The sequence below is a fragment of the Zingiber officinale genome, chromosome 8B, assembly GCF_018446385.1.
Source record: "Zingiber officinale cultivar Zhangliang chromosome 8B, Zo_v1.1, whole genome shotgun sequence".
In the NCBI taxonomy this organism is placed as follows: Eukaryota; Viridiplantae; Streptophyta; class Magnoliopsida; order Zingiberales; family Zingiberaceae; genus Zingiber; species Zingiber officinale.
Genome location: NC_056001.1, coordinates 102,009,481 through 102,028,464, shown reverse-complemented (window position 1 = coordinate 102,028,464; position 18,984 = coordinate 102,009,481). Strand labels below are relative to the sequence as shown.

Below are 18,984 nucleotides of genomic sequence, written 5' to 3'. Positions count from 1 at the left end.
ACAAACATCTCCTTGACTATTTCTCCAGGAATTAACACTAAACTGTGCAGACAGACATATAGCTTTATCAAGAACAAGACATTAGAATTATCCAAAACAACATATTGTTAATTAATAATAAGCCAGAGAGAGAGTGGTTGGGAACCTGAACATTTAGAGATGTATAAAGTGTGACACTATATTATTTATCGGATTATTATTTCACTAAGCATATATAGTTTAGAAAAATACTCCTACTCACATCAACTTACAATTGTGGACAAAGGCAAAAGTACAAATGGTTAATTAATTACTTACTTCCAATCCAACAATTCTCCAATATTATCATATGAAGAAAGTGGATATGCATTCTACATTTACACCACTCAACCTGCAGTGTGAACTTGGCCTTGCTGAAGTCCATGAAGAAGGTGGCAAGCTCTATAACGAGAGAGGAAAAGGTGAATTATATTCATAGGACTGTGTAAAGAAGATGAACCTAGATGAGACTTAATTTTGAGCTATGTTTATAGAGAGAGAGAGAGAGAGAGAGAGGATAGCCATGTATCATGGCTTCCGAGTGCTCCTCCTGCCGGCCATATAGTAATAAAATAGTCACTAGAAATAGACATCAAACCGCGTAGTTAACTTAACTCCATTAATTAGTTTTGTTGTTTTTCTCACTGTATTAATTCACAGTCTCGACAAAAGCAATGCTCGCCTCTTGTCCCTTCCCCTCCGGTTCTTCTTCTCTCCGTCCCATTTAGTAGTTCTCTGCGCGGAACTGTTCGCCTTGTGGAATGGAAGGCGATCGGCACGGGGAGGAGGCCAGCTCCGGAGACGACGACGCCGACGCGGGCACCCGGCCGCACCCTTACTACGGTTGCACCTTCTGCAAGAGGGGCTTCTCCAACGCGCAGGCCCTCGGCGGTCACATGAACATCCACCGCAAGGACCGAGCGAAGGCGGTGGCGCCGCCTCCGCCGGCCGTACCGTCGTCGCCCGAGCGAGGCGTAGATCAAGGGTATTATTACGCGTGCTACGGTGGCGGTCAATCCGCGTACTCGCCGCTGTCGTCGTCGGCGCGCCGCCTTCTGGGGGAGGATCTCAGGTTGGGCCTGAGCAGCCCCGGTGGCGGCGCCGCCGCCGCCGCCGTCGCGGGTGAGGGAGAGAGGAGGAGGCAGGAGGTGGAAGAAGACGGCGAGGTGGATTTGGAGCTCAGGCTCGGTCATCGACCACATGATCATAAGAGACGTGCGGCGTAGCTTCTGTCTATAATATCTCTCGATATAAATATATATATATATACACGTTAATCATGAATAATGTTCAGTAATATTCTATCGTACATTTTCTTACATTTAATATTTAAATCGATGGACGATGTCAGTTTTATGTTTGCAACTTACAAAATCATTGTGTATGAATGATAAAAAAAAAGGGTGTAATTTGGATGATGATCTTTGATCGAGTAATTGATATGACAATGGTGCTATATATAGGGCAGTGTTAGTTTGCACATACATACAGTCGGATAAGGTTGGAGTACAATTGAGTGGAAAGCCATCCACATTTGGAAGCCATTAATTAATAGATTTGAAGGATTTTTAGTCGAAGGTTAACTAGAGAGGAGAGGGAATGAAACAACTCTATCATCCAAGTACCAATTTGATTACGATGAGGATTTCTTTATGTAATAATGTAATTAGGAGAGGTTTAACTTTGCGATGTATAAATAGCGCCTTAGATATTAGATGAATCACGAGGTCGCATGAAATGTCTGCCAATGTGAGTCCTGGTTCAAGACGGAACCTAGGTGAATTTGGTCGAACTCAGGATGAGCTCGGGTCAAGTCGGACCTGTCCTCTCGAGTTCATTTTAAGGAAGAGTTCAGTTCAGATCAGTCTAACTTGTGATGAGCTCGGGTCTGCTCAGATTGTTCTCATTGTGCAAGCTAATTCAACAAAAAGGTTGAGTACCATCGGTTTTAAAAGTAAAGAGTCACATCTTTGATTATAGCGAAAAAGGAGTTTTATTTAATAACAAAAGATAATCTTAAAACAACTGAACACGCTTAAATAAATAAATAAATAAATAAATAAATCTTAATTCATAAAAGATAAAAAAAAAATATCAAAAAATTATTAAAAATAATAAAAACACCTTCTAATCTCTTTTTGATTTCTTTCAATTGCCGGCCTCTAGCTGACCCAAGCTAATCCAGCAAGAGGTTGACTCGATCGCTAGAAGTCGATTCACCAGAGACGACACGCTAGAGCTCAGCCTGGCAGGAGACGATTGACAAGAATCAACTAATCCCTGATCTTGGACTGGATCAGGGTCGCTGAGTCAAACAAACCGAGTGCGACAATTTGACTGAGCGAGCCACTTGACTTAACCAGTTAGTCAATTTGATAATGTTGATCGATATATATATATATGAGCACTATTGGGTCTGTTAGAATATTTGAGTCAGTCAAACAAACTAATCGATTCCAATCACCCCTCTTCTCGTTCCTTCGATCCGGCGAATGCTCGGAACCAAATCATCTCCGTCGGTCGGAGGATCTCCCAGGTGAGAAGCCGGCCCGCCATGGAGGGCGGACCGATCCCACCTCGCACCGGTCCCTAGAGGCGGCCGCAGCCGAGGTATCGGCTGCTTCGGACTCGTCGACCATGCTGAGGGTTCGGCTAGGTTATTACACTTTCTTCTTCTTCTTCTTCTTCTTCTTCTATATTGTTATCAGTTAATCCTTATAATATTTGGGTGTATGATGTTGGTGGATCACAAACATGAAAGGAAACAAACACAACTCAAGTTCTTCATGCTCGCTTATTGCGTAAAGTCAAGAGGCGGCATTGACAGATCGAACTTATTCCTTCCTTTGTTGTTTGTTTCATTAAAGCAAGGTTTCAATTTAGTTTGAGTAATACATTGCTAAAATGGAAAACTGGTACATTGGGATAAAAAATGTATGTTTATCATTATCAAAATCGTTGGCTAGCTGTTGGATCTGTACCAATTCGTAACCAAGGAGTAAATAGCCATGTAGTGTGTGCCTCATGCAATATTCATTGAGTATCCCTCAATAAGTGTTCAAACCACCAGAAATTTGTGTGGTCCGTCAACTCGTCCATTGCCTGACTAGTATACACAGCTTGTACCAGGCTGGGCTACATGATTCTGCACCATATAGCATCTCATTCATTGTAATCAAATATTTGCTCTAGTAACTAGATGACAGTTTCCCCTTGGAACAAAACTCTGGCTCTCAAATTTGAGTTCCAGAAGGCATTTAATTTTATCAGGTGGAACCTTTATTAAAATGTCCAACTGCCAACAGTTGCAGTAAAAATGGGTTACTTGGGTTTCAATGGTCCTGCACGCGAACAGTGCAAAATGTCATGCCATTCTCATATGAGAAATAGGCCAAATTGTTGAAACTTTGGTAAGCTGCAGGGGATCAGTAAAATCTATTACCGAATGGTATTCAAGCATTTCAATAGGCAAGTGATACTGTAATTTTTCTGTCATAATGAGATCCACAAAATCGTCCACAACATCATCCATTCAAGCAAGCAATTCAGTGAATGCAATGAAAGCTATTTTTTTTTTTTTTCTGATTTAGCGCTTCCTTGATTTGGCTGTAGCTTATATCTCGGAAGTGATCTGTTTATCAGTTTTCTTTCAGATCTAACGGCTTGTTTTGTTTGAATTACTTATTTCATACGTCTAGTCTTTGCCTTTTGAAGTGGACAATTGTGATGCGGGATCATAGGAAAAAAAGAACCTATGTCATTATATGAACCCTTTTTCATTGTTGGTCTTCATTCAAATGTTGAAGATGGTAGTCAGAGTTGGCAAAATCTTGGATCTTAGAAAACATCAATATCATGGATGTATGCCTACTTTGGAACCTCAGGTCTGCTTTATTCACTGTGGCATTGCCCACTTTTAATTTCTGATTAACATCTTATTTTAGTTTGTAGGCATTTATTAGTACATGCTTGCTCCATCTTTGTTCTAGTGATATTATGGTGCTGAACTCTTCTAAACTGCATTTTTTATCAATACTTTTGTACTTCATGTTTTAACGTTTCAACTTAGTTTATTATTGTCAATGGAATGCTTTTCAAACTTATTTTGGCTGGTTTATTAGAACTCAATATGTAATCAAAGTGTCAGATCATGGTCCTTATTTGAAATTTAATGATTATGCTTTGCTCCAATATGCTTCAATATTCATGAACTAGAAAGTGACTCATTTCCTTCTATTTTTCTTTCTGAATTTATTTTCAGTCGCAGACATTGTTTCCATTGCTTATCCGGTACTTCACTTTCACCTTGTATTCCCATAAGCAATCTCTAGCACATTAGATAGCTGTAATAAGTTATTTTCTGTTTCTTTAAGATGGTTAGCATTTCAATTATAAATCCGTTGATATTCATAACGAAAATAGCGGAGCATGCATTTCAAGTGGCTGCAAATTGCAATCCTCTCTTACTTTTCCAGTATCGGATTTATAGCCTATTAGTTTCACTTGGTGCTAAATATTCTGTTAGTGAGATTTTTGACTCGTACATTTTGGATGTCTGTGGAATACTACTGCTCACATGCTTGTTCAAATTGGGACTGCAGATTCTTTTTAAGTGCCTGTTTTATGCTTTCCCGAAAATGTTAAAGGTTTGTCGTAGTTGTTCAAAATGCTATCTCACTAACCAGTAATGTCTTAGTTGTTCAAAACATTTTTGTTATTATATATGACTGATTCTATTGTGTATTCTATTGTTGTAAAGACTGGTGGACTTCTCACCAACATATTAAGTCTTCATCCATCCACCTCAGCGACAGTAATATGGCACAACATAAGGGAAAAGTCTGAATCACGGGAGAAGAGAGAAATGTTACAGAAGCTACCTTTGAGGAAGAGTTCATTGAAGAGAATGCATCTGACCCTCTCTGATCATCGTGAACCTCTTTAGGTTAGTTTTTTTACCCTTCTTTCTTTTACTATGATATGACTAGCCATAAATAACATAAACTCACTATACAAGAATATTCTTGGTCAATAAATAATGATGAACCTGATAACACCGAATTTAGACGATCGGTCTGATCTCATTAAAGTTTGAATTACAGCCTAAATATGAAAAAAAACACTGCTTGCCTTGAAAGATAACCAGGAACGAGTTCCTGCAGGGGCGACCTGAGAACACATCACCAGCCAGCACCAGCAGGAGCCATTCGAGGCTGGTGCATGTGCTCACAGATCGCTCCTGTTGGAACCCTGTCTCCAACCCTTCCTCTGCTGCAGCGGCTGCCGTTGTTGCTTCTGATGTTTTTGAGATTATGCTTCTGTTTATACTGCAACTCCCTCGGGAAACTTGTACTCCAACAGTTTGTGGTGTACTGGAAGCAGCGTTTTTGATAAAGAGGGAGTACAGTTTGATAGTACCATTCTAATCCATGCACATCAAACGATAATTTCTTTCTTTTTTATTTTATTTTTTAATTGATATCTGATATTTAGTTTACACAGATTAATTTCAGCGGATTACCATTTTTTTTTTTACCGATCATTAAAGTAAAGCGCTCGCAGCGTATGGTTTATTAATCTAACGTTTTTGGATTAATCACCTATTAAGGTGGACGGCCCGGATTGGCCCATTAATTTGTTATTATTATTATTATTATTATTATTATTATTATTATTATGATTATTAATCATAACAAAATTCTACTAAGTTAAAATAATTGACTGTATTTGAAAGTTTGATTTTATTAATTTTGTATTTTATTTATTTAAAATAAAAAATCTTAATTATTTTGATTTTTAAGTTTTTAAATTTGATTAAACTGATTAAATTTTTTTAAAAAATAATAGATTATTTTGGATAATTTGGTTTTATTTTGATTTTAGAACTCTGATTTTTAAAATACAGCATTGCTATAGTGTTGATTTTTATTTTTGAAAATTAATATTATAGTTCAGTTATTTTGGTTTTTATCAAATTAATTAATGTTTTATTAGTTTGATTTATTTGTTTTTTTGAAAAAAAATCGGTGATTATCATTTAGTTTGAAATTTTTTTGTTTTATTCCATTTCGTTTTTATTTAATCAAGATTGCTAGGCTCTATATATGGTGGGAACTAATCAATAATAATAATAATAATAATAATAATAATAATTATTATTATTATTATTATTATTATTATTTGTTATTATTTTTTTTTTATTATTATTATTAAATAAATACTGGAATTCATGGCCATGTTAATTTTCTTAATAATCCCAAATTAATTTACATAATAATGAATCTACGGGCGGCAATAATTAGTAATGAAAGCCCTAAATTTGGGTTAGATTCTTACTTATTGAGTTTTTTTTTTTATAAAATGAAAAAAAAATAAGGGAGAGGATTTTGCTTAGTTTTCAATTTCAAAATAAGATGAAAATAAATAAATAAATAAATAAATAAGAGTCAAAATGATTCACTAAAATCAATGAACAAATATAACAACAATTAAATTAAGCTAACAAATTTCTCCCTATATATTAGGGAGAATATTTGAGACTCTACCTTTCTTAGAGAGAAAAAACATAGATGCTAAATGTAATTAAAAAAAAGATAAAGATTATTTTTTAATTTTCTTCTATTTAATTTATTTGATTTTTATTGAAAAAATTGATTGGTTTGTTCTATTTTTTTTTTGATTAATTGATTCGATTTTGTATTTATTGCTCAGCCTAGGCACGGTGGAACAATCAATTGATGATAATAATAAATAAATAAATAAAATCCTTAAAATCATGGCCATGTTAATTTTCTTAATAATTCAAAATGAATTTCAATTTATTGGGCGGCAATAATTAGTAATGAAAGCCCTAAATTTGGGTCAGATTCTTACCTTATTTAGCAATTTTTATAAAATGGAAAAAAAATTAAGGGAGATGGTTTTACTTATTTATTTACTTTCATCTTTTTTCATAAATTGAAAATTGAGTAAAAATAATTCTCCGTCAATCCACAAGTCCAGTGGCCAAAGCATTAGTCCATGATCTAATATTGACAAGTCCAGTGGCCAAAGCATTAGTCCATGATCTAATATAGCAACATCTCATATGTTAACTGTCTAAATGATCGGTGTGATCGAGCATAATCTCCTTCATGTCTTGATCATTTGCACTAATGATTAGTAGTCATTTGTAATTTACCTCCTCCGTGTTAATTTAGAAATGGATTAATGGAGATGTTGAAAGTGAGTGAATCATCTTTTATACATCAAACTGTCTAAATGATTCATTAAGATGAATGAACAAATAGAACTACAATTACTTTAAGCAAATAAATTTCTCCCTGCACATAAAATTTGAGACTCTACGTTTTCGGGCAGAGGGAAAAAAGAGATCCTAAATTTAATAAAAAAAGGTAGACAAAGATTATTTTTTAATTTTCTTTGAGATTAACTTGACCGGTGGAGTGACAAGCTGCAGCGGCGGTAGCGGTCTTGTGTTTTTCCGCTCGTGGGGAGCTTCTTTCTGGCGGCGCATTTCCAGGATCTGGCGGTGAGAGTTGGAGTGGATGGCGGCGGAGAAGGTGGGGCTTCTCGCCGGACGGTATTCGGGTACGAGGCGATCGGACTTGTACCGGACGCCGCAGGCGTTGCACAGCGTCTTCGGCCCCTCCGGCCCTATTCGCCACTGCGGCGTCTGCTCCGCCAGGCAGTGCCTACAGCGCCGCCGCTCCGCGGTCCTGGCCTTCGTCGCCGTAGCCGTGTCTGGCTGAGGCGGGATAGCCGTCAGCAGCCTCCGGCGCTGCGTCCGTCCTTTGCTCCTCGGCCGCGCCGGCGCGGAGAAGGATGCGGCAGACGCCAGGACGGAAACAGGGCTCGGCCCCTCCCTAGCGGCCTCGGCGGCGCCACCGCCGCTACATCCGCCGCTGCTGCCGCTGAGTGAGTGTGCAGGAATCTCAAACGAAGTCTCCAGCGACGGAAACGCGTCCTTGTTCGCCAGCCACTCGAGCTCCTCTTCTTCCTCGTCTCCTCCGCCGCCTCCGCTCTCCACCGGAAGCCCCTAAAAAAATCCCCAAAAAATCAAAAAGAAAAAAAAAATCACATTTTGATAGTCTTTCAAACATAAAAATCGAATCTTTAGAAGGTCGAAGCGGAACCGGAAGGCCATCGACAGACGGGTCGAAGAAATCCTGAAAAAGTAACGCCTGCGGCTGCAACTCCCCCGCGGCAGCGGCGGCGTTGAAGTCGAGAAGAACAAGTTCGTCGTCGAAGAAGGCTTTCCCAGCCGGCGCCGGCGCCGGCGCCGCCTCTTTCAATGCATCAACCATCTCGTTCTTCTCTGAGAACGGCGTGGCCTTTCTCTACCACTCAATGACTCAGACAAACGAACGGCGAGAAGATAAAGAGAAAATCAGCTTCTCTTTTTTCCCCCTTGCGTAACTTTTTTTTACACTTCTTGCTTTTTTCAACTCACCGCCTCACCTCACATTAATGCCTCCATTCTTTCGATTTTAACAATTAGGTTACCTTTCCTCTCTTTGAGATGTTAATTAACATCTTCCATATTTTATCATTATATTTACTGAGAAGAAATGAGTTTTATAGAGGAAAATTACTAAAAGGTTGAGTAAATTTGAATTGTTGGGTTGTTTTTCTGCACTCGAAGAGACATTCTGAAGATTGTTTTTTTTTCAAGAGCAAATATTCAAATTGGACCTTTACTATTTGTAAATGTAAAACTAGGATCCTTATTTTGCTATGTTGGCTCCATGCGGCCCCTCTCTTTGCTATTGCCTATTGCCTCTCCTCGCATGACCCGCCGGGCTTAGAGTAAACTAAGTTCAAGATACTAAAATTTCAAATGGTATAAATTTTATATCATTCATATAAAAAATTTTGATATATCAAATTTTAGTATGATATACAATATTAAAAGTTCAGGTTAGGACAAACACTCAATAACAATGAAAAGACGTAAGATTAAAATATTTTTTTAGTTGAACTAGATCGATTATCTAATTATTTAAAGATAATATTTTCTGACTCTAATTAGAAAAATAGAGATTTTATAAAAGAATTTATTTACTATTTTAGTATATATCAAAATATTAAAAATATTAAATCTTATAGATATTGATACTGAAAATTTTATTACATTATAATACCGTATCAAAAATTTTAATATAATATTAATATCGGTATTTTGATATATGTCGGTGTGAGACACCATATATAAAATTTTTTGATATTGTTCCCACTTCCCACCATTGTTCAACCTATGTTGCTGTTGCTATCATCTCTCTCGATCTTGATCTCACTAGCATTATACATGAATTAATCTATGGTTTACCTATAATATTGATGAGAGCATAATAGTAGAAAATGTGACATAATCCTTAGGATGATACTGTCCAAATTAAACACCAAAGATCTAGATCTCTAAATTGAGCTAGAATTTTATGATTCTATTCCTTTCATCATATGTATCTTCTATGCTTCAATTCTATCTATTGTTCAATCTTATGAACATTTATTCATTTCTAAATAGGATCTTGATCGTAACGGATTGACAACCTTAGATATACGGCACCATTTAATCGCATAATGCCAATGAGACAATGAGACAATTTAGTAAGGAGGTAATCGGGACGCTAGTATTCTATCAGGTGAATGTGGATCCAAAAGGAAATCAATGACCGAATAAGAGTGATATGAGAATTTTTTTTGAATCGAACATTATTTTCTTAAGATATCTATCATTGTTTTTTAAATATTGATTTAGAATGAATTTTAGAGCCTAAGCTAATTTGCAATATTTAAGGTCTTAATTGAAAGAATGAATCCAGGCTAATTTTAGTTCAAATTTAATTGGATTTTATTATTATTTTTTGGTTTAATTTTATTAAGGCACGTGTAGTTTTGTCACCTTCTTAATTTTACTCATAATATTTTATTTTTGACTTTAAGTCTTACTATAATTTGATAGCATATCTTGAATTGATCTTTCCAATCTCATGGATCATGTGATTTATTTTCCTAAATCAACAAAGTATATGTTTGATTATTTTTTTGTTGTTGATTAACTCAATCCATTGTAGTAATATAATAATAATTTTAATAGAATGTTTTAGTTGTATATTTAATCTTTATCATCCTCTAATTCTTTCAATCAATTTTACTTAAATTTGTTTAACACAAATAGTTTAGTTTATCCCGTGCCTAGCTGCAGTCGATCACCCGTGGATAGGAATTAAATCATGAGTACTTATGAGGTAACTGAGCATCTTTATCACTACACTATAAACCTAGAGTTATCTTTAAATTATTCTAAGTATAAATTTAGTTCGTCTCATTGATTAGTCCTAGGGTGATTGGCCTGACCCCATAGAATTTTTTCACTATCACCAGGATAAATCGATAAGCGCTCACGGTGGACAGTCCAGAAGTCCAACATCCTTTAGTTCTGCACCCCATTTAGAGAAAAAATTTCTACAAATACGTCATAGTTGGAGATCGAACCGCGGGTGCTTGGGTGACAATTTGGATACCCTACCACTGCATCATAACCCCGGGGCATTAGTTAGAACGGGGACTTTCACGATTCAACCTTCAAATTACTCTATAAAAAAATGATAAATCTAGTTAACCTCATTGACTAGTCCTAAGGTGATCGGCCTGACCTCATGAAAATTTTCTATCGACCACCAGGGTAAATCGAGAAGCACTATCGACGGACGATCAAGAAGTCCAACATCCTTTAGTTGTGCGCCCTATTTGGAGGAAAAATTCTTGTAAATTCATAATAGCTGAAGATCCAACCGCAGGTGCTTGGGTGGCAATCAAAAATGATAAACACAATTAGCCTCATTGACTAGCCTCGAGGGTGACTGGTTCGACCCCACGGAATTTTTCCACCGGCCACTAGGATAAATCGGGAAGCGCATGCGACGGGCAGCCTAGAAACCTAGCATCCGTTGGTTGTATGTCCCATTTAGAGGAAAAATTCTTATAACTACGTCATAGCTGGGGATTGAACTACAAATATCTGGGTGACAATCTGAATATCATACCGTAACATCATAATCCCAGGATGACCTTCAAATTACTTTAGCAACTATATGAAATAATACAATATTATTATAGTATTACAGAATCTACTTAGTAAATAATTATTATAACTATTTAAAAATAATTTGAATAAATTTAAAATGATTTTGATGAGATTAAATGATTTAAAACAAATTATAAATAATATAGTAATATCATAGTGTTTAAAGGGATTCAATTACACCTACTTAGCGACTATAATTATTTTAAATGATTTCGATTAATTTAAAATGATTTTGATAAATTTTAAATAATTTTGATTATGATACAGAGAATAGTGAGTGACTTTAGGAATAGTGCAAGGAGGATAGTCAAGATAATGGGATAGTTAAAAGTCAAGAGAATGTGGTTGTCAAAATTAGGAACTACGCGTCCAAGTTAGCTACTCTCATTCTCTCGACTGGCTCCAAGCTGATCAGACCCTAAGAGCTCAGTCCCCTTATTGCATGGTTCTTAGTTTTCTCTGACCGGATATACGCCGGTCGGATACTAAGGGCTTAGTCTCCTCATGGCATGTTTCCCAATTTTCTCCTAGCCATCTATACATCGGTCGGACTTAAGGGCTCAATCCCTGTTATGAAGCTGCAAGTGCACAACTACATCACCAGTAATAAAAATATCGATCTCACAGGAATTGATGAGCACTAGTGAGTTCAAACGACTACTTGGCTAGACGACCAAAATATTGGTTGGAGTTTTGCGAACTGTTATTGAGAAAGTAATAGAGAAAAAGAGAGCCTTGAGGAGAAATGGAGAGTGTTCTAAAGGTTTGGTTTCATTATAATATTAATCAATGTGTTATGGATTGCTCATCTCAAATCCTCTATCGTTATGCAATGTAAAAAGTCTAACTAAATTTCGACACTCCCCCGCGACGATTGTGCAGGAGTGTTGCTCCCTTGATAACCCGACGCCTCTAGGTAGTAGAGATAACCTGGGATGTCCAGTTAAAAGATGACCCTTTGTCACTTAGGGATCCTTGGTTATACGATCCTAGATTATTCAATAAACCTATCAACATAGAATAAGGAACAACTCATTAAGCCTAATTAAATCCTTTCATGTAAATGACTACCCTCCCTTTCAAGGGCGATATCCTGAAAGTCTGGTTACCCCTGTCACAAGGTCTCCGTGCATAGGATCAAGAGCATCCCTTTTACAGGGTGAGCGATCTATTCATCCAATCAATTAAACATAAAAATTAAGCACAAACATATAACACATACATTTAACCAAATGGATGCAAGGCATAAACATGTCATTAGAAGAGAGATTGGCAAATTCATAGAGTTCACATCAATTACACATTACAATTACTCCGTTAACCCTAGAACAAAAGGATATACTCCATATTAATGACAATTGAACCCAAATACATTTAGATTATAAGCTTATCAAAGTGCGATGACGGGTCTTCAGATCCAATCCCTGCGTTCGGAGAAGATGGAGATGACAAAAGTGGCCTTGGATTGTCAAAGGAAGCGTAGATGAAACGTGAATCTTGACCTTAAGTCTCCCCAAGGGGAAAACTCTCTCCCCCCCCCAAAGGGGACATGGTCGTGCCTCCGAGCATGGGCATGTCCTTGTTCTTCATCTCAGGGGAGGCACGACCGTGTAGATTTACGCGACCACCTCCTTAGTAGCATCTACAACGGCCTCTTCTCGGTCTCTAGGGAGACATGGTTGTGCCTTGAGGCACGATTGTGTCCTGTCTTCTCTATAGCATGGGAGGCACGATCGTGTAGATTCACACGGTCGTGTCCCTTTTGGGCTCTGATAGGCACATGACTCCAAATGCTAGAGACACGACCATGCCAAGGGGCACGATGATGTCTTGGCTTCTTCTTGAATTTTTCTGATGTGTGTTTTGTCTCCATTTCTTCTCCAAATTGCAACCTGTCAATCAGAAAATAATAAAGAGCAAATCTCCAACAAGGAGAGCAATAATACTGAAATAATGATAAAATGGGATGTGATAACATAGAATGTAATCAAGAAATGCAAGTAGATGTGTGTTAAAATAAGGATAAAAGTATATACAAACTATGCACATCACACTCCAAACTTAAACTTTTGCTTGTCCTCAAGTAAAACTCTACAATTTAGATTCATGTGCTCGTACAATGCCTTATAATCCCCAGTGAAACCGTCTAATTCTATCAATTAGTTTCATTAGTGAGCATGATCATGGAGTAACTCAAGTATGTGGTCTAAGTTTAAGTTCTCATGTATAGTGCAATAAGTGGCCTAAAGTTTTTTAAGTATCATTCCCTAAGTATAGTCAAGTCGTCGTTTAATTGTGTTCCTCATTTTCCCAGCGTTAGGCACTTACTTGTCATATGCTTGGTTCATCCTTTCTAATCTACCCTAAGTCTCAAAGACGTACTCGATATCAAGAGAAACTTAGCATTTATTTTCCCTGTAACATAATTCGGTCTCAAAAGAGTAAATTGCTAGATTCCACTTGCAAAACTATTTTTTTATATCCCTTATTCAATTCAACTTTTTTTTGGTGCTTCAAACGTAGCACTTACAAATGTAAATGCATGCAAATGTAAGGATATTTTAATTTTTCCGAGCAAGCTTACATGATTCGAGCCTCATCCAGTAACCTAGATGTAATTTAGGAGATCACCATAGTATATAAGTACTTATAAATTCTATGAATTATGACTATTTTCAGAGTTTTCAACTATCTAAACTTAGGCAAAGTGAGGTGAGACCCTTAAAGTTAGACCATTCCTTAATCTTTCTCAATACAAAACAATGATCATTTCATGCTACTAGAAATAGAAAAAAATAGCTTACTAAACATACTTGCACTAACAAAACACCACAACATAATCTAGAACATGAATGTGCTAGAGATTTTTGCTATTAGACAAGTCAACAGTAAGACGAGATTGATGTACTCGATTGCCACCAAATGACAAGTAAATGATAAGTCTAAACTCACAAAATAAACTGAAGTAAATAAAAAAAATCATGCAACTAAACTAACTCAAAGCAAACTACATGGTCAAAGCAAAACTAAAGTATAACTAAAGAAAAGCAAAGTAAAGCAAAGTATGTACATATGTACAATCCCCCTAGACTTGAACATTTTATCATCCCGAGGAAATCACTCCGCCAGTGGAGTGTGGTATGTCAGTATTGGATGGGAAGGAGGATGTAGGAGATCGGTGGTCGGCTAGAAGGGGGGTTGGATAGATAGGTTACCCCCAACTTTGATTTCTTCTCTACAAAGGATTAGTGTGTAGCGGAAATACAAAAACTAAAATAATGAAAGCAAACAAGAGAGAATACAAATGCTAACACGATCCCTTTACGTGGTTCGGAGATTGCTTGCTCCTACTCTACGGCGTGTCCTTGAGGTGGGCGAACCCTTGATCCTTTGGTGGATCAGTCCTCGGTAATCTCCGGCTAGATCTTACTCCTTCTCGGTGGAGTACAACCTCTCACAAAGCTCTCTTCCTCTTACAAGATGGAACTTAGGTTTGGAGAGGAAGAGTGAACTTGGAAGCTTTGGACAATGGCTTAAGAGTTATTCAACCAGCATAAGTACCCTCCTTCATGCCCCAAAGCTTCCTATAAATAAAAGGAGAGTTGATCAACAAATCAACTCATCTCGACACCAATCGACTGACATTTTCATCAGTCGACCGGTGCTACCGTTGGAGGTAGCCAACAGCTACTTCGTAGTGCCAACAGTTTGCCAACGGCTACATACCAGTCGACTGGTAAAAGTACCAGTCGACTGGTAAAAGTACCAGTCGACTGGTTACTGCTGGCTGAGCGAACAGAATGCTTCTGTTTGCTCCCAGTCAACTGCAACTTTCAGCAATCGACGGGTCCCGGTTACATACTCACACTCATCCTCTCCAGAATTGCCCTTGAAGCCTTTTTCCTCGGCCTTCGTCCCTCATATGCACCCGAGCCCGCGACTCCTATCCATGTCATCTTTCATGTTGCCTTGAAGTTCGCTTCCTTCGGCTTCATTCCGTTGCTTCTCATCCCCGGTCCCTCGGATGCACCATCCTTCACCGTTCTCATGGGCCCGAGCCATAGGATGAGCTTCCCAAGCTTAGCCGCACCAAGCTCCTCATATTTTACCAAGTCCCACATGACTCAAACACATATCAAAATAAAATGAAAGCCTAACTTAAACTCTTTGACACACACATCAAAACCATGATCTTACCGATCAAATTTGGGTCGATTACACCAACAATCTCCCCTTTTTTGATGTGTTGCAATATGTTTAAGTTAGGTACAAATAATAACTTTGAAAATTACAAGCAATATGTAAATATGAAGCATAAAACCAAGCTCCCCCTTAACATATGCTCTCAACCTTAATTTTCAAGTTTTGCACTCAATTAGGTTTCTAACTTAAACCTTCCCATTTCTCCCCCTTTGACACCATAAAAAATTGTACCAAACAAGTACATATACCAAGGCATCAATGTGGACTTAAAAATACCCAACATCAGCTCTTGATAGTGCTAGAAAACAGCTACTAGTCGACTGCTAACTGTTGCAGTCGACTGACACAAACCAATCCGATTTTCAGCATTCTGAAGTTAACTTCAGAAATACATAAAATTTTTTAGAAAATTCAAAAAATCATGAAATTTTGAACACATATTTCTTATAATTTTCTTTAACAAGAGAAAATATATTTCCATGAAAATTAATCATATTTTTAAAGTTTTGATAAAAATTCAAACACCTTGAAAATCACTCAAGTTTATAGCAATTTGAAAACTTGTTTTGAATTCATATGTTTCAAAATAACTATACCACAGTAAGTAAAACATAGAATTATTTTCAAAACATTTAAAATATCCAACTATGATCTATGGGCAAGATGTTCATTAATTAAACATTTGCTTTCTCCATAGTTGACCTATGATCACTAAAAATTGATACATTTCATAACTCATCAAAATGTCATAAGCATAAGTGAATTATTTGCATCATCCTATCATCTCACATCTATGTTTAGAAAATAATGCAAGTTATTGTGAGATGAAATAAAGGTAACCTCTACTTAGCCCTCTTTATCATTAATTTCTATCAAGGCTGAGTGCTCCCCCTTAAGGTCTCAAGTCAACCATTTTTTAAAGATTTGAATTATGATTTCAATGGTTGACTAATCCAAAATCCTCTAACCCTTGAGAATTGACTTTGACACACAATAGGCATTCTTTCTAATTGGGTTAACCAAATATTCCTTGGGGATTCATTTTCTATCTATGGTCTTAGTTTTTGATTACCCCCTAGCAAGTAGACAATGATAGGTCTTTTCATTGTTGGGTTCATTGTATCCTAGCACATTTTTCTTAAAACTTGCCCTTTGACTCCCAATGATCATATTTAAAGTTTTGGATCCAATTTCAAATTTTCAAAGGGCATTGGTAAGGTATTATACATTTTCCCTTAAAACCTTATTTTCTTCGACTAAACATGAATCATTTGAATTTGTAGAAGAAGCATGCATATCATTCTCCTTAGAACACATGGATTCTAATTTTTCCTTAAGCATGCAAATATCATTTTTCAAAGATTTGTTCTTTTTTTTGCCTTAAACAAATTATCATTTGTACTTGCAATAATTTTAATTAAAACACGGAGAGGAAGATTATGTACCTCGCTTACCGAGAAGTCCGAATCCGAAATTTGACCTCCCCCTTCACTTGAGCTCCCTTCTTCATCTTCACTTGAACTCCTTCCTTCTTCTTGTTCAGATGAGGTGGAGACTACATCATTAATTCTCATTAGAGCAAAATGGGGCACATGGTGTTCTTCTTCCTCTGATGAAGATAGATCATCCCATGTTACTTTTAGGTTTTTGACCTTCTACCCTTTTTCTTTTGACTTCTTCTTCTCTTCCTTCTTCTTTTCTTCTTTCTTCTTCAAGAGGGGCATTCATCCCTCATGTGTCCTTCTCCTTGGCAATTATAGCAAATAACTCTCCTTGTCCTACTCTTGCATCTTGAACTCCTCCTACCATGAGATTTGTTAGTAGAAAAAGTTTCAAATGCTTTTCTCATCTTCCTTATCATATATGCCTCTTGATCGCTATCCATTGAGGCACTTGACTCTTCGAAATCGGAAGATGGTGGAGACGGAGATTTCTTCTTCTTCCCCTTTCCCTTGTTTGCCACAAGGGCTACTCCTCTTGATCTATGGACTTCTCCATCTAATCCTTCAACTCTTGTTTCGTGAAGCTCCATTGTTAAGAAGAATTCATCTAGAGAGGATTTCTCTAGATCCCTTGAGATGTAGAATGAATCTACAATTGAGCTCCAAGTTGTGGTCCTTGGGAAATCATTGAGGGCTTTCATCATCATGTCTCAGTTTGAAAGTATTTTACCTACACTTGTTAGTCCATTAATAATTTCCTTAATTCTAAAGTGTAAAATTGATACTTTTTCTCCTTTCTCAAGCTCGATGTTGTTGAGTTGAGATCGGAGAAGGTCTCTCTTTGTCAATTTTGCTTCTGAAGTCCCTTCATGAAGCTCCACTAGTTTCTCCCACAAGTCCTTGGTACTTGTGTAGTTTCCAATCCTAGTCACTTCTTGTTGGGGAAGAACATTTAGTAGATGATACATTGCCTTTGAGTTTGCTAAATGCTCTTCCTTTTGCTTCTTGGTCCATTTTGTTATGTCGATTGTCTCATTGCGTTCATCCTTAGGTGCTTCAAAATCACTTCTCATGATTAACATTATATCAAAATTGTTATCGAAAAATACCTCCATTCTTTTCTTCCACCAAGAGAAATCTGCGTCGAATTTGGGTGGATGGATGCTTGAATCAACCATTTTGATGAAGTACTCTTCTCGGCGATTAGGCCATTGAAGGGTGTCCTTACTCTGATACCACTTGTAGGAGATCGGTGGCCGGCTAGAAGGGGGGTTGGATAGCTAGGTCACCCATAACTTCAATTTCTTCTCTACAAAGGATTAGTGCGTAGCGGAAATATGAAAACTAAAATAATAAAAGCAAACAAGAGAGAATACAAAATCTAACACGATCCCTTTACGTGGTTCGGAGATTGCTTGCTCCTACTCCACAGCATGTCCTTGAGGTAGACGAACCCTTGATCCTTCGGTGGATCAGTCCCCGACAATCTCTGGCTAGATCTTACTCCTTCTCGGTAGAGTACAACCTCTCACAAATCTCTCTTCCTCTTACAAGATGGGACTTAGGTTTGGAGAGGAAGAGTGAACTTGGAAACTTTGGACAATGACTTAGGAGTTATTCAACCAGCATAAGTAATCTCCTTCTTGCCCCAAAGCTTTCTATAAATAAGAGGAGAGAGTTGATCAAAAAATCAACTCATCTCGGCACCAGTCGACTGACATTTCCATCAGTCGATTGGTGCTACCGTTGGAAGTAGCCAATGGCTACTTCGTAGTGCCAACGGTTTGCCAACGGCTACTTACTAGTTGACTGGTAAAAGCATCAGTCGACTGGTCGCTGCTAGCTGAGCGAACAGAATGCTTCTATTCGCTCCCAGTCAACTGTTTAGTTGACTGGATCAGTCGACTGCAACTTCTAGCAGTCGACTGGTCCCGGTTACACACTCGCACTCATCCTCTCCGGAATCAGCCTTGAAGCCCTCTTCCTCGGCCTTCGTCCCTTAGATGCACCCGAGCCCGCAGCTCCTCTCTGTGACATCTTTCATGTTGCCTTGAAGTTCGCTTCCTTCGGCTTCACTCCGTTGCTCCTCATCCGCGATCCCTCGGATGCACCATCCTTCACCATTCTCATGGACCTGAGCCATAGGATGAGCTTCCCAAGCTTAACCGCACCAAACTCCTCATGTGTATTTTACCAAGTCTTGCATGACTCAAACATATATCAAAATAATAT

The 18,984-nt window shown here is 37.6% G+C and overlaps 2 protein-coding genes and 1 long non-coding RNA gene across 4 annotated transcripts; 2 read left to right on the top strand and 1 right to left on the bottom strand.

Annotated features, from left to right (window-relative positions):
* The first annotated feature begins 779 nt into the window (after positions 1-779).
* Positions 780-1,244, top strand: LOC122014107 (transcriptional regulator TAC1-like). The gene has a single exon (XM_042570291.1). It carries the CDS (start codon positions 780-782, stop codon positions 1,242-1,244), a length of 465 nt encoding a protein of 154 aa, XP_042426225.1.
* A 1,201-nt stretch (positions 1,245-2,445) lies between these two features.
* On the top strand, positions 2,446-5,515 carry LOC122017229. 2 transcript variants are annotated; one of them, XR_006121293.1, is made up of 3 exons: positions 2,446-2,674; positions 4,778-4,963; positions 5,181-5,515. It is a non-coding gene; the product is annotated as an uncharacterized LOC122017229 (long non-coding RNA). The 2 variants fall into 2 exon arrangements; XR_006121292.1 differs by having other exon boundaries at positions 4,778-5,515.
* A 1,719-nt stretch (positions 5,516-7,234) lies between these two features.
* LOC122014474 (GATA transcription factor 1-like) lies at positions 7,235-8,517 on the bottom strand. Its single transcript, XM_042570709.1, has 2 exons — positions 8,154-8,517; positions 7,235-8,056 (listed from the first exon to the last, which is right to left on the bottom strand). Exons 1-2 carry the CDS (start codon positions 8,322-8,324, stop codon positions 7,424-7,426), a joined length of 804 nt encoding a protein of 267 aa, XP_042426643.1. The 5' UTR covers positions 8,325-8,517; the 3' UTR covers positions 7,235-7,423.
* Between the last annotated feature and the right edge of the window lie 10,467 nt (positions 8,518-18,984).

What these genes read in the sequence shown, in the direction of transcription:
- LOC122014474 (XM_042570709.1), bottom strand. Translation starts at nt 8,324, where the DNA reads ATGGTTGATGCATTGAAAGAGGCGGCGCCGGCGCCGGCGCCGGCTGGG. An exon ending in CGTCTGTCGATGGCCTTCCG is followed by an intron (nt 8,057 to 8,153) that starts GTTCCGCTTCGA and finishes GGATTTTTTTAG; the next exon opens with GGGCTTCCGGTGGAGAGCGG.
- LOC122014107 (XM_042570291.1), top strand. Translation starts at nt 780, where the DNA reads ATGGAAGGCGATCGGCACGGGGAGGAGGCCAGCTCCGGAGACGACGAC.